This window comes from Dryobates pubescens, chromosome 9, assembly GCF_014839835.1.
Source record: "Dryobates pubescens isolate bDryPub1 chromosome 9, bDryPub1.pri, whole genome shotgun sequence".
NCBI classification, from domain to species: domain Eukaryota; kingdom Metazoa; phylum Chordata; class Aves; order Piciformes; family Picidae; genus Dryobates; species Dryobates pubescens.
In genome coordinates, this window is record NC_071620.1 from 30,023,560 (window position 1) to 30,039,249 (window position 15,690).

General features: G+C 42.6%; 1 protein-coding gene across 1 annotated transcript in view; it reads right to left on the reverse strand.

Annotated features, from left to right (window-relative positions):
* GMDS (GDP-mannose 4,6-dehydratase) overlaps positions 1-15,690 on the reverse strand; it is a 370,458-nt gene that overhangs the window by 323,609 nt on the left and 31,159 nt on the right. Inside the window, exon 2 of the mRNA XM_009903807.2 lies at positions 1,092-1,136. Within this exon, the coding sequence (XP_009902109.1) occupies positions 1,092-1,136 (45 nt within the window). The remainder of the gene's footprint in view (positions 1-1,091; positions 1,137-15,690) is intronic.

Here is a 15,690-nt window from a genome sequence, read left to right on the forward strand (position 1 = left end):
CGAAAGTGGAGAAAGGAGTAAGCAAAGCAAGATTCAACACATGCAAAAGCATGGAAAATCCAGACTGAGCAGAGAATTCTCACTCAGCTATGAAGCAGTGTTATAAAACCTAATATTGGAACAAGCATTAGGTTTTACTAAAACCCCAGAAAAGATTATGTTGGAATAGAATAGAATTAACCAGGTTGGAAGAGACCTTTGAGATCATTGAGTCCAACCTATCATCCAACACTATCTAATCAACTAAACCATGGCACCAAGTACCCCACCCAGTTGTCAGGAGATTAAATCAAATGCCCCTTTCCTTCCACTATCATACATTTTGGAAGCACCTCCCATGCCTGAGGAAGCAAATATTCTCACTGTCTGTCCACAACAGTTCAAAACCATCAAATCATACCACCACAACATGATGGTTGCTTTGCTGGGCCACACATGCCACCAACAAAAAAAGCATATTGATTTTGCCAAGGAAAACTATGCAGCAAATTAGTAAGGAATCAAACTCCCTCTATTTTAAGGAAAAAGGTAAATAAAACCCATGTGCCAAGCAAGAACATAATTAATTCAAGAGGTGAACAGTAACACTACCAAAGTATATTCTTTGGGTTGGAGGTGGGGTGGGCTTTTGGTTTGGTTTTTATTTTTGCTTTTAAAGAGAGAAAGTAAAAGGCAAGGTTTTCATTGCTGAAGTGTAACTGCTAAAATAAAGCAGACTTTAGTGTGGAGGGGGAGAAAAGAGAAAAATGAAAGACTCTCATTCCTTTATGGGGTACATTGCGTCATAAATTATTCCCCAATTCCTTACACTTTTGGCTTGCACAGGTCGCTGCTTATCAGAGCTGGCGGGAAACATGCAAAGCAGCTATACCCCAAGGAGAGGAGGGAATCCACCAGTGGACATCCAGTGATAAATAGCACAATAAGCTGGCATGATTACAGGCCATGTTGCACATTCCTCCCCAGAGCTGCGATTTGTTATCTAGGGCTGCAGTGGAAAACATACAGAGGGAAGGACAGAGGCAGAGGAAGTCAGAGCTGCAGCATCCAGCCGAGTACATCAGCTTGCAGCTGGTCACCAAGTCACTCACCTCGTAGCCTTTTTCCAGCAGGAACTCGGCCAAGTACGATCCATCCTGGGAAGAGTAAGATAGAGGAAAATATCAGAAGCAGTGAATAGCCCTGGGAGATTTAGTCTGCCTCAGGTCTCAAAAAGGGAAAAAAGTGAGTTGACCGGGTAACAAGCATATACTTTGATTTCTCCAGATTTATACACTGACCTAAAAATGCTTTTTGGTTAAGTTTAGATTAAGAAACGTTGTATTTTAAGATAATTTGCGTACAAGTGCCAGTTGAGAACTCCTGTCTCTTGAATCTCATCCCAAGTTCCATTATAACCTGCCTGGGGATGCCTTCCCAAAATATCCTAACCACAGTTATTGAAGTATTTTGGAGATAGAGAAAGAAAAACACTCTAGAGAAAAGAGTGCAAACCTGGCATGCTCTGCAATGTGCCTCAGTTGTGTCTCCTTCCACACATTCCTTCCATCAGCATCCCAAAGGCAGCAATAATTTTGCCTTCCTGACCCACTGAGTTTTCAGAAACATCCCCAGCACACCCTAAATTTACCCTACAGAAGGAGCCAGTTTCACAGTTTATCTGTCACTGAGGGGGTTTTGCTTGTTTGTTTAGCTTTGGGGGTTTCCCCCCTTCCTTGTCAAACTTAAATTATCAAACTCCCAAAATGCAAATACTTCAAAAGACATGACAGTGCACATTTTCCTGAACTAAGATGGTTTCCCTGGCATCACTGCTGCCAGGATTACCAAATACAACAAGTCATATTACAATGTGTATGCACCATCACAAACCCCTTCAGAGAAGTGCTCACTAACCAGTTCAGTACATCCTACCCAAAGAGTAATTTCAGCAGTTTTTTGAGCTGGTTGTTCCTTTAATATGAAAGAGTATTCCAGGTTCAATTGACTTGCTATAGAAAGACCACAAAATCACAAGATGTCACCTGCATTTACATGTTGAAACTGCTGCATAGACCTGCTCTGCCATGACCATGGCCAGACCTTTAAGTGCTAAACTAGACACCTCTTGGGTCCTCTTCTTGAAGGCAAGTTTCTCCAGAAAAAAACATCTCTCACCTCATTAAATAAACTTCTTTTGTGTCACAGACAGACTAAGGAAAATAATGTGTCTAGTAAGAGGTTTGAGATGCACTTGGAGGCCCTGAAGCAGCAGGACTAGGACTAGCAGTAGAGGCTGCTTACAAAAGCAATGACAAAACCCTGTGTAGGTCTGTGCAGAGCAGCTTGGAGTGGTGTACAGTCTAGAAGAATACATAACCAAGAAAGTAAGTCTCAGCTTACATACTTCTCCCACTACATGTGTATCTCTACAGTACCCTAATCAAACATCCACCAATGTCACACCAGCTGATCTGGAGCAGTTTGCACTTCTGTGCATCAAATGACAAGAACAAGACATATTGAACAGAGAATTTCAAAGACCATGCAACAAAAACGCTGGAGAAACATGAGGGTACAGCTGCTTCTAATGTAGTTGCCATCATTTTCTTTTCCATGACTTAGCAGAGTGCATCAGAGAGAAGAAAACTTCACAATTTTCCTTGGCTGCTCAGCCCACTACAATAAATAAATACATGAAATAAAACTGAGACTAATTGGGAGACTCAGTGGGTGCAAAGGGGACGAAAAAAAGGAAGGCTGTGATTACTTCGGAAGCTGATGGGAAACAGACTTGACTGGGATTGAACCCTGTCAATAAGGTCTTGTTCTTCTCACCCAAGTCATTGCTCAAACTTTCCAGCCGCCCTGGAACATTGTGAACCAGCAGTGGCACTTGCTTCCTCCGTGCTTCCTCTCCAGGCCCATCGAGCGATAGGGCAGGGCTTTACAATGAGTGGGAAACCAGCAGCAAGTGTGACAGCAGGCTGGCTGCCGGCTCTGGCACAGCCCTGCTGATTTACTGTCCCCTAATCATGCAGCACACAGACCCGCGCTGTCCTGCGCTGAGATACCATAATCACACACAGCCCCAGGCCCCACATTTCCCTTCCTTGCAGCTGTCAGTGCAAACAGCAATCAGAATGGCCATCAAAGCATTGCAGAGCTTGCAGCTCATGAGGATAGTTCAGTTTGCATCTTTCCCTAATAAGGTCAAAGAATAAATATTAAGTAAGTTCCACTAAGTGATTTAAACCTTTATCCATAGGAAACTGCACTATGCATATAAATTCTGTTATCAAAGCCATTGATTTCCATTTACACTACAAACAGAGCTTTCAAGGCAGGAATCCCTAAACCAGAAAATGAATGTTAGACAAACTAGGTGTTTAGCCAGTGAGCAGATTTTGCTTTATCTGAGCCAGACACTATCAACCATATCCATTCAGGGTTTGTGTCTGAGTAGGAACAGACCAGCATTAAGGGACTGGAACATCTGTCTTATGTGGAAAAGATGAGAGACCTGGAGGTGTTTAGACTGGAGAAGAGAAGACTGAGAAGGAATATCATTACCATCAATAAATACCTGAAGAGTGGATGTCAAGAAGAAGAGGCCAGTCATATTCAGTGGTGCCCTGGACACAAACTAGAACACAGGAAGTTCCATCTCACCATGAAAAAGCTCTTTCCCAAGAGGGTGATGGATCACTGGAACAGGCTGCCCAGAGATGTTGTGGAGCCTCTTTCTCTAGAGACTTTCAAAACCCACCTGGATGCATTCTTGTGTGGTCTGTCCTAGGTTATCCTGCTTTGGCAGGGGAGCTGGACTAGATGAGCTCCAGAGGTTCCTTCCAACTCCTACCGTTCTATGATTCTATGAAATGCATGTCTTGGTCCAATCAATTACTGATGTAGACCCAGCTGTTGCTATTTGCTTTATAACAAACCCACAAAACCTCAGAAGACAGAAGTAGTCCCTTCGTCTGCAGCCAAAACAGTCTCAAGAGAAAATCGCCTACAAAACTACAAGAGTGCAGTTAGACCTGGCTCTGCAGTGATACATCACTCCAGCCTGAGTGGTCAAACAGCTTAACAAGTCAGATTAAATAAACCACTTCAGTTAAAACAGTTCTTCATCATCACACTCTGACATTGACTTGAGGAATCTTTTCTCCGTCTTCAGCCAAACTGCAGTTTGAAAGCACATACAGCGGATGATACTTCAGCTTCCTTCCAAGACACAGCAGCAGGCTTCCAACTGCAGCTGCCTTACAACAAGCCCGTAAAATTCCCAGACAAAAGAAAACAGTCACATAAACGAGAATGAGACAACTTGAGGATGCAATATTTTATATTTAATGCAGTAGTTAATGTCAAGAACTTCAATAAGCTTTGACACAGTATCAAAGAAAATCTTTTTCCAACAGAGTGAAGGAATTGAGACATAGACAAGAGTTAGACAGGGCTTTGCCACAAACATCTAGGATTTGAAAAAAATGAAAGTATCAAGTTTGATTTGATCCATGAGCAAAGAATAGGATTGTTTATAACAGAAAACTGGAAACAAGTAGGATCAAATAGCCTGATTAACAGTCCAAACTCCCTTTATTTTGCACTACTGCAACACAGGGAAATTCCACTTGCAATGGGCTTGGGTTAGATTGACACATTCAGAAAAGACTGTAAAAGCACCTCCCCCAAATGCAAGATATCTTCATCTTCTTCCTTTGATGTGACCAGTTCCAACATCTTTCCTCCTAGACTCAAGAACTAGATTACATCCTACCTGAACATTTGTGACCTAGAAGACACCCTCCTATCCACAGCTCCTCTCTTCCAATAAGGAGGAGTAGAAGAAAGTGCTAGATGGATGGAAAAACAAGGGGAAAAGAGACCAGAAGGAGAAGGAATGGGGAAATGAAAAATTAGTATTCCTAGAACTCTGTAAGTATTCAGAGTGTGTTTTGAGGAGGAGAGGAAAGAAACCAAAAATCTAACACAGTGAAGCAAGGGCATTACAACAGTAATGCAGGGAAGAAAGGGCTCCCATTGCAAGAGGACAGTACCTACATTTAAGAAGAAACATCCCCACAGTACAAAGTAAAATTATATTGCCTACAAACACTCAGCATTAGGAGACACCAAAGCCATGCAAAAGCCCTCCTGGAAGACCCCCAAAAAAATACTCTCTCTACTTTCTGAAAGAAAGCTCTCTGCTTTCTGAAAGAACAGAGCTAAAGTTACCCAGATTCCTAAACCTGACTCCAAGTCACACAGGACAGGGTCACTCCAAAAGCACCATTTTGTGGGATGATGACACAGGGAAGAGTCTAATCCTGAACCATCCCACACACTCATGCCTGCCCATTTGTACACAGATTAGTAATAAACCCTGAGAACATCAAATGCAACACGCCCACTGTCAGATGCACTGCTTGGGATTTTGGCATTTCTATGATGAAATACTGGTCTACATGCTTGTAGTTCTGCCCTGTACTTCTGTGTGCCAAACATCAAGCATTCAGACTTCATGATTCCTTAAGAAAGAAGTGCCATGATATTCCAAATATCACACGAGAGATCAAAGTTGGTTACCCTTATAAAATTTAGAATTGAGTAATGCTAGTGCCATGCCCTGAGGAGCAACACCACAAAGGTGAGTTCATGGGAGTTCAAACTATAGATGGTGTCATTCAGGGCAGCTGTAAATGCCTTTTGAACTATGGGCTACAGTTGAAGTGCTCTGCTGAAGTTTAATTTTCATACATTCAATTGATCTGTGGAGAGAAGAGGCACAATCTCAGCCATAAGACATGGGATCTTCCCACAGTAACATCACTCACATACACTGTCACCATTTCCATTTAGCCTTTAAATCAATAATCTATATTCCTCCATAAAATATGCAGAACCAGTAGCAGAACTGCACCAAAAAAAAAAATGTTGCTCTAACAAATGTCAAGCTTTTGCACAGCTCTAAGCTAACGGTGACATCCTTTGGGGCAGCAAACACACACTCTAGAGCAACATCTAAGTGATTTTTAGTAACAAGCCACGATAACAATTCATTTGTTTGCAGCACTCCAAAATGGTCTTCCTTCAAAAATAATAAAACCCAAGAGAGTAATCCGGTGAAATGTTATTTTTGCTGGAAAAAATGCATACTTCTGATCACTTCCAGTGATTGATGGAGGAAATCAGTGATTTTTTTTTGCAGCTACTATAAACAGAACAGTGCTGCACTTTGTCTCAAGTCTTTAAGGCAGTCCTCGAGGTGACGCATTAAAGCGTTCATAAAAAGAAAAATCTCCACACTGAGGAGAAAAAAAAAAAAGAAAGAAAGAAGAATTATGAACTCTGAAGTATTTAACTGATTTATTAAAGCTGCCACCTTCCAAATGCAGCAGTTATTTTGCTATTTTGATTTGTATCCTGGCCAAGTAAGAATAGGAAAACAAGTGTCCTTTTGTTCCCGTAGGCAAAAGAAAAAGCCCAAAGCTGAAAAATGTTAAGAAATAAAAATCTTTCGCTGTTTTAAAGCATTCCTCGGTTAATTGAAGGGGTTTTGCAATGCCCTAACTGAAATACAAGCAAAAAAAAAAAAAAAGTAAGCAGGAGGAAAAGTCATCATTAGCAACAATAACCAAAGTGGTTTAATTGTTCTGTTCTCTTTCGATTAGGAGTTATTTAGAAGCAAAAGAAAAGTGAAATTGTTTTGGCAAAGTGAATCACTGGTATTTCCTAGTTTGAGCTCCACCTGACCTCACACACTCACTAGTAAACTATTAAGAGCTATATTAAGAGCTGCAAGCACAGTTATGGACAACAGCAATGAGTTTTATTTTCTTCCTCCCCCCAGTTACCTTTAACCAAACCAATGTTATTCACACCATCAAGCCTTACAGCTATTCCGCTATGAACCTCAGTACAGACACTTGTTCTGAAGAACAAACCTCTGCACCACTTGAAGCCAACATGACCACAATAAACATGTGTAATCCAAATTTGCCCCTTATCCTTAGAAGAGGAAGCTAGTTATGGGTTTTGGCTTAACTTAAGCCAACAACAATGAGGTATGTTGGTGCAGTGCCACTCACTTCTTTTGAAGTGTTGATAGTAAAAATACACAGTCTTCAGTCTACAACACACATGATAGTCTACAACAGTCAAACAGCTTGTGTGTAGCACACAAAACCCCCTCTACATCTCAGTTTAGGAGAAACAAGGTGCACCATCAAACTGAGCATAGTGAGATTTTCTTCCCCAGGTGTGTGAACCTGTGACACTTACTGTGTTATTTCCAAATACCTCAAATTTCCCAGTGACACCACTCAAGTGCCTGATAGCTTCATAGAAACAATTAAAGATCATGCCCCTGCACTCTCAAGTTGTGTGCTCAGATACTGTATTTAAATAATGTATTCAAATACTCAAAAGAACCACCAGTTCTCAGGTGTGTCTGAAGAACTATTAGTTATCAAGAGGAAAAGTATCAGTGCAGAGCCTTTGGAAGGTCTAAAGAAGAAACTTCTTCCGAACACGTGTTACAAACCATAACACACTCGTGTTTTTTCTTCAATATTAACATCTGGAGTACACAAATACAAAACAAACCAGTTAGGAACTTAGACTTTGAGAGAAACCTACTTACATTTTTCTGCCTCACTAGTGAAACCACAGGGATCAGAGGAATGTGTCTATAAACATGGAAATGCCAATCATATGGACAACGGTTCACAGGAAAATTAGAACCTCTACTTACAGTGTTTGTAAGGGGAAATCCATAACAGTTTTAAAACCCACAAAATTACTGTTTTGCCCATCCCTATTTCCTCCTGCTTTCAAAAAGCTGAGGGTATCAGAAGTTCTTTCACCTTTCCCAAACATTACCAGCAGCAGGTCTGGACTTTTGGACATGCCCATCCTCAAGGGCTGGGATCAACCCATCAGCCCCGTTGTAAGACTAATACCACTGCAGCCAGCTCAGCCTGCAACAAACACAAAGCAGCCCCACACACTACACAGTGGAAACCCAGACACCCAGAACCTGGATGCACAGAGCAATGAAACCAGGACACCCAGGACTAAGCTGCAGGATGGGTTCATAAAAGAGGAATTTTGACCTCAACATTTAAAAGTTCAGTATCTGCCACAGTTGTCACAAACCATAAAGCCCAGAAAATAGTTTGGGAGAAAACTGAGTTTCCATTATGTTTAAGAGAGATGAGTGATTGTGTGATGTGACACCAGGAGGAAAATACGAAATCTTAGCATGCCAGCTTCACCTTTAACAAACTACAGTGGAAAACCAAACCAAAAGAAGTAATGTGGCTGCAACTGGAGAGGCCACCTGAACTTAAAACTCTAGCTCACCACACATCCCACCAGGGGTAACGAACTCATCTCACTCCCAGACAAAGCTACATGTTGTCATTCTTGCTACAGCATCCTTCCACAACTGCTGAGGTTAGAGCTGCTCTCGCCACGGTAGCACCAGCCTCTCACACTGAGGCTCAGCAGTCTTCCAACAACTGGTGGTCACCGTTGAGTTCATTACTTTAAGTTTAGCCCCAGACACTGTTTCCTAGCAGAGTGCAGGGTCAGTTATTTGGGAGAAAACAAAACAAAACTTGCACTTAATGTCTTGTTTGCATGAAACCAAAGCCTAATGGAGGAGAGGTAAATAAGTGTAGACAGACTAATTCATTCCTCTGTGCTCAGCTTTACATATGAACACAGCAATTTACTCTGAAATATGATTTAGATAAGCACAAAAGCAGAAGGAAAGTGTGTTCCAATTTGAGCACAGAAGCAATCCACAGAAGGACAACTTGTATTTTCCTAAATGTTTGCTTGGTTACAGTTTTGGTAATACAGTCAGGAATGTTGGATTGGCACATCAGAGCTTTGGCAGCTCTCAGCCTTTCAACATTTTTTTCGGGTGGAAAAAAATCATTGATTCTGCACTGATATGATTTGTAAGACATGGCAGCAACCATGTCTGGGCCCCTCAATTTGAGAAGGACATTGAGACACTTGAACGTGTCCAGAGAAGGGCAAGGAGGCTGGGGAGAGGCCTCAAGCACAAGCCCCACAAGGAGAGGCTGAGGGAGCTGGGATTGTTTAGACTGGAGAAGAGGAGGCTCAGGGCAGACCTTATTGCTGTCTACAACTACCTGAAGGGTGGTTGTAGACAGGAGGGGGTTGGTCTTTTCTCCCAGGGAACCAGCACCAGAACGAGAGGACAGTCTCAAGCTGCACCAGGGGAAGTTTAGGCTTGAGGTGAGGAGAAAGTTCTTCACTGAGAGAGTTGTTAGCCACTGGAATGGGCTGCCCAGGGAGGTGGTGGAGTCGTCATCCCTGGAGGTGTTCAAGACGGGACTGGACGTGGCACTTGGTGCCATGGTCTAGTAGTCATGAGGTCTTGGTGACAGGTTGGACTCGATGATCTTTGAGGTCTTTTCCAACCTTGTTGATTCTATGCTGTTCCTGGACATCTTAGGTATTGCCTCTCCACTCACTATGGTGGGAGCCCAGTTTTTACTGATGTGGCATCTACTGAAGCAGAAATGGATTTTTCAGAAACTCCATGGTTTTACACAATTCCCACGATTCACGAAATGTGAAGCTTGCTTCTGGGCTTAATAAAAACATGTCACAAAACATGGGGTTCTGACAGGTGCTCCCTCTGGAAGAACTGGTTCAAAGCATCTTATTCTGATCTTTGGGGGCTGTGTGTCTTTGACCTTGTTTCTCTTTTTATTTTATTTTTTTATTTGGTGAGGACAATGTTTTGGAAGGCATAGGGAGAACTTATTGTCTTAAGAGCCCTGTTATTTTTGTTGGTTTGTGGTTTTTTTCTATGAATCAAAGTGCAGCTTTGTGTTTAGGACTCCAAATATAGAAGATACCTATGCTATGGGCAAGAAGAGGATGTGTGTAGAGAGATCACCTGAACATGACCACACCTGTGTCCAGTTTTGGGCTCACCAGATCAAGAGAGACAGGGATGATCTGCTTGAGAGAGTCCAACAGGGAGCCACACAGGGGACTTGAGCATCTCCCCTGTGAAGAGAGACTGAGAGACCTGGGGCTGTTTAGTCCTGAGAACAGAAGACTGAGAGGTGATCTCATCTGTAAATATCTGCGTGGTGGGTGTCAAGCGGAGGGAGCCAAACTCTTTTTGGTGGTACACAGGAATAAGACAAGGAACAATGTATAGAAGGTTTCACCTCAACATGAGGAGAAACTTTAGAGTGAGGGTGACAGAGCACCAGAACAGGCTGCCCAGAGAGGTTGTGGATCCTTCTTCTCTGGAGACTTTCAAAACCTGCCTGGATGCATCCCTGTGCAGACTACCCTAAGAGATCCTGCTTTTGGCAGGAGAGTTGGACTTGATGATCTCCGGAGGTCCCTTCCAACCTCTAACATTCTGTGATTCTGTGAAACAACCCTTCAGAGCTCTCTTGTTACATTTTGTTGCTGTTTCTTTGCTTGCTCCTTTAAAATATAACATTTCTGTCTAAATATTTATACTCTGTCACAAGAGTTTATCTTGGGGGTTGCTGTGAGGGTTTTCTTGTTTGCTTGTTTTGAACTGTTGATTGGATACTTTCTTTCCTGTTCCATTGCAGAAGTACCAGGAAGTTTATTGCTGTGATAGAATATTTTGATTCTTATTGTATGCCTTTGTTGTGTAGAGACATCTGAGCTGCCCACAGCTCCAGGGTGATACTGATCACAGTTAGGCTTGCTGGTGTCTTGGCTGCTCTGAATATTCAGATCTGTGTAGAATGTGCTGGGAGTCATCTTTCGAGGACCTCTGTTACTGGAAATTGGGATGTGTGAGAAGCTTCAAGTGGGATTTTTTTTGGGGGGGGGGTTGGGTTTTTTGGGTTTTTTTTTCTCTTTTTTTTTTTACACAATATGGGATTTATATTATTGTGAAGATTTATCTTATTGTGAAGCATACAATATATGTTTTATACTGTAGTTGTAAATAAACTAAACACATGAGGTAAACCCTCAAATGAGCAGCAGCACTAAGTCAGATGGTGCCTATCTGCAAGCAAAAAATCCCACAACTGTTTGTGAATATATTTAATGGCATAATAAATGCACTCTTGAAGTATGGATTGGATGAAATGGGATGGCAGACCTGATACCTCTGTCCATGTGGACAATCCTAATCAAGTGCTCTGATGCCACATGGACTGGGCTTCCTGGTGGCGGGAAGCCAGCAGGATAAGGATTATCTAGGCGATAGCAAAAGGATGCAATGTTTTTTCAGTAAAAGTTGCAGAAGGTCATCCTTATATTTACAGATAGCATACAATGTCTTGTGTACCCAGCTTCACAGCTTTCCCTTGTCGGCTTCAAAAGGAGAGAAAAACAACACACCCCCCCTCCCCCCCCCAAACCCCAACACCCAGTTCCCTAAATTGCCAAGGTTCTTGTCTACAGGGAACTAGAAAGGCAAAGTGAGATATCATGTTTGCTTATCCTGCCAGGAATGGGATTTGGAATACACAATAACTACAGAACTACCAGCAACCTCTTGTACCACCGTCCAGTGCAGTAAGCAAAATGATTCCTTCAGCTGACAAGCTTTCAGTAACAGCTTCCTAATGAAGATGAGGACAGAGCTGTATCAAGGTAAACCAACTCTATAGATTAAGCCATACTAGTTTAGTTCCTATGAATGATCTATGCAGTTCTGCACAGATCTCTGAAAACATGAGAACTGCTTGAAACCTTTACAAAGAAGCCTCTAAGAAGCATCAAAACAAATTAAAGAGCTCATCACAAACATTTCTTGCTCTGACTTCTTTCATTACTAGCAGCCCACCAGAGCCAAACACAGAACCACAACATGACTTGCTTAAAATTCATCAATTCTTTACATGAATTGCTAAGGGAGATAAGGGTACAAAAAGGAAAATGTGAAGAAAATAATACCTAGCTTTTATTACAACAGCATTGGCACTCATGAATCTCAACAGCTTATCTTTTTTAAGCAGCACTCAAAATTTCCACAGCAGGCACAGGAAGAGAAGTCCTGGTGTGGTGGGTTGAAGGGCACTGGGCTAGTGCAGATCTTCTCCTTTGGGCTGGATACTTTCACAGCAGTTGGTCACATGTGCCATTCCAGCACTGTGTGGATAACCTGGGATGGGAATGGGAGCTTGGCTAGATCTCTTTGAAAGTTTGCTTGTTTCTAAAGATGATATCAATTCTACATCCACAGGGAGAATATCCTGGGGTATTTTTTCCAGATATTTCTATTTCACTTCAGTCAGGGGTTCACATGAAGGGATGTTCTATTTTGAAAGAAAGTGTTTACAGCTATTCTCATGTACTTCTGCAGAGAAATATCAGCCTGGCAGACTCATTTAGCCATTAAGTGACTGAAGTGTGCTCCAGAAGGCAAACAGCTAGGATCCCAGGGTGGGGACAGGCAGGCAAGAAGGGGTGCTCACCTGGCTCAAGTGCAACATATGAAATTCCCCAAAATTACCAGGATGGAACCTGCCAAGGTTGAGCTTTTTAGTTTCTTGCTGACATGCAGGAAAATGAAAATTGTCCGTTGTAGTGGAACTTGTTGTGTAGATCAATCCAGATAGTCAGTACTATGTTTTCTTACGCCATTGTCACATTTTTATTTCGTTCTGCTTCTTCCCTTAAAATGAAGAGGGAGATCTTGCTTGACTAATATGAAACCATGACCGAATGGGTAGACAAAGGAAGAGCTGTGGATGTCATATTCCTTGATTTCAGTAAAGCCTTTGATACTGTCTCCCACAACAAGATAGGAAATGTAGCCTAGATGATTGGTCCATGAGGTGGATTGAAAAGTGGCTCAATAACAGAGTTCAGAGAGTTGGCACAGAGTCAACTTGGAGGCCTGTGGCCAGTGGTGTTCCCCAGGGATCAGTACTGGGTCCATTTTGGTTCAATATCTTTATCAATAACCTGGATGAGGGGATTGAGAATACCCTCAGCAAGTTCACTGGTGATACAAAACTCAGGGAGGGGGGGATGGCTGACACCCCATCAGGCTGTGCTGCCATCCAGTGAGATCTGGACAGGCTGGAGAGCTGGGTGCAGGCAAACCTCATGAAGTTCAATAAGGACAAGTACAGGGTCCTGCACCTGGGTAAGAATAACAGCAGGCACCAGTACAGAGGTTAGCTACAGTACCAGGTTTGGGGTTGCCCTGCTGGAGAGCAGCTCCACACAGAAAGACCTTGGAGTCCTAGTGAACAGCAAGCTCTCCATGGGACAACAATGTGCCCTTGTGGCCAAAAGGGCCAATGGTATCCTGGGGAGAATCAAGAAAAATGTGTCCAGCAGGACTAGGGAGGTTCTTCTCCCCCTCTGCTCTGTCCTGGTGAGACCACACCTGGAAGACTGTGTCCAGTTTTGGGCTCCCCAGTTCATGAGAAACAGGCATCTGCTGGAGGGAGTCCAATGGAGAGCCATGAGGATGATTAGGGGATCTGAGCATCAGCCCTATGAAGAGAGACTGAGAGACCTGGGTCTGTTTAATCCTGAGAAGACTGAGAGGGGAATCTCATCAACATCTATAAATATCTGAGGGGTGGGTGCCAAGTGGAGGAGGCCAATCTCTTTTTGGTGATGCACAGTAATAAGACAAGGAACAATATATACAAATTTGAACATGGAAGGTTTCACCTCAACATGAGGAGAAACTTCTTTACAGTGAGGGTGACAGAGTACTGGAACAGGCTGCCCAAGGGGGCTTGTGGAATCTCCTCTGGAGACTTTCAAAACCTGCCTGGATGCATGCATGTGCAGACTACCCTGGGTGACCCTGCTTTGGCAGGAGAATTGGACTTGATGATCTCTGGAGGTCCTTACCAACCTCTAACATTCTGTTTAGGTATTTCCCCAAAAGATGTTGTGTCAGATATCTACATGCCTATTCTCAACACATCTCATCTATGAGGATGCCAAGATATATTTTCCTCCCTGCACCCATGCATACATACATGTTACATGCAAGAAACTCGTACCTAGTCAGCAAAAAGTATTTCATGTTATCTTACATATGATCAGTTTTCTGAGCAACCTGTTTCCATAAAAGCAGTATCTAGGCACAGCACCAGCTCTTGAACAGGAATAATTCATGCACAAACATTTGATGTACCGGGTCAAACGCATTTCTGATCTATGATAATTCAGTTTTCAGTCAAGGACACACAGAAGTAAGTGAAGACATTCCTCACCGGATCACCCCATATGCTCCACAGCTCAGTTGTTTCATGCTTCATTGGTGCAGAATCCAAATGACTGCATAGCATCATGCTGCTTCCTTCCCCTTCTGTGGAAGCTAGTAATGTGTAAACACTCAATTAATTTATATTTAACTTTTCACATCAAATGGGGAGAAATCCACCATAGCGAAGCTCAATGGTCCTAACAATGTTTTGTGGAAAGTGGTACAGAAAGTAAGCAGCAGCACAGGGACTGGCAGCCCCAGATGTCACAGAAGAGAAAAAAAAATCCCAAACCAGCCAACCAACAACACCAAAAATCCAAGCCAAAACAAAACCCCACACAAAAGAAAAGAGAAAAACCACAACGCCGGTATCTTGTGCACTCTATTTCACATCTTCTCCAAGTATTCATGCTTTCCTAAAGCCTTAGAAGTCAACAGTAAGGTTGTTATCATCTTTTAAAGATAGTTCTTTTCTTCTGTTTCTTTACAGCTTGAGGAAAATCCTAATAAGAATGCATCCTACAGTGCAACTGGTCCATCCAGTAGTGCATGGCACTAAAAAGACCTCTCTCTGCCCTATTTAAAGCTAAGTAAAACAAATTGCTTTTGTTGATGCCGTGCAGTTGAAGTGCAAACTGCAAAGCCCTTTCCACAATTTTTGTGTCATTCTCCTGACAGGAACTAAAGCTCTGAAGATGTGGTAACAAGAGGTAAAGATTTAGTCGTGCTCTCCCTCCTCAATTAAACCTGCAAAGAACAGTCCTGTGGAGCCCCGAGTTTTGCCCCCGGCATGATTTGTGTTTGATCTTACTCAAGCAACTTGAATTTGTTTTTTAAGCCTTTTTTTTTTTCTTCTCTTTTTTTTTGCCATAGGCACAAGATGAATGCTTATGCAGAACATTGCTTATAAAACACCCTAGAATACTATAGCAACATATGCAAACCGTCCCGAAAACAGGTAGCAGGAATGAAACCCGATTAAAGTGTGTACACCAGCACATGTCGCAGCAAAAATTCTTGGGCAGGCTTACCCTGTTAGAAAGTGGAAAGGAGGGAAGGGGGTTTTAAATGCAGAAATATTTTAAAGTAGCACATTCGAATGTGCTGCCCAGGGAGGTGGTGGAGTCACCATCGCTGGAGGTGTTCAAGAGGGGTTTGGACGTGGCACTTGGTGCCATGGTATAGTCATGAGGTCTGTGGTGACGGGTTGGACTTGATGATCTTTGAGGTCTCTTCCAACCTTGGTGATTCTGTGTTTTTACAGAGCAGGGATGAACACAGTGATGTTGAAACAGCTGGCAACAGTACAGGGGCTATTCCAACACATACTGAGTTGAACAGATCTGCTCAGAGGAAAAGTTTGGGTGGAAAATGAAGAGGCTATTTGTAATGGGTTGGGGCAGGTCCCCTCCCCACCACAGGCAGAAATAACGACTCAGGCAAACGGATTGCAAAAGTGATGAAAGTTT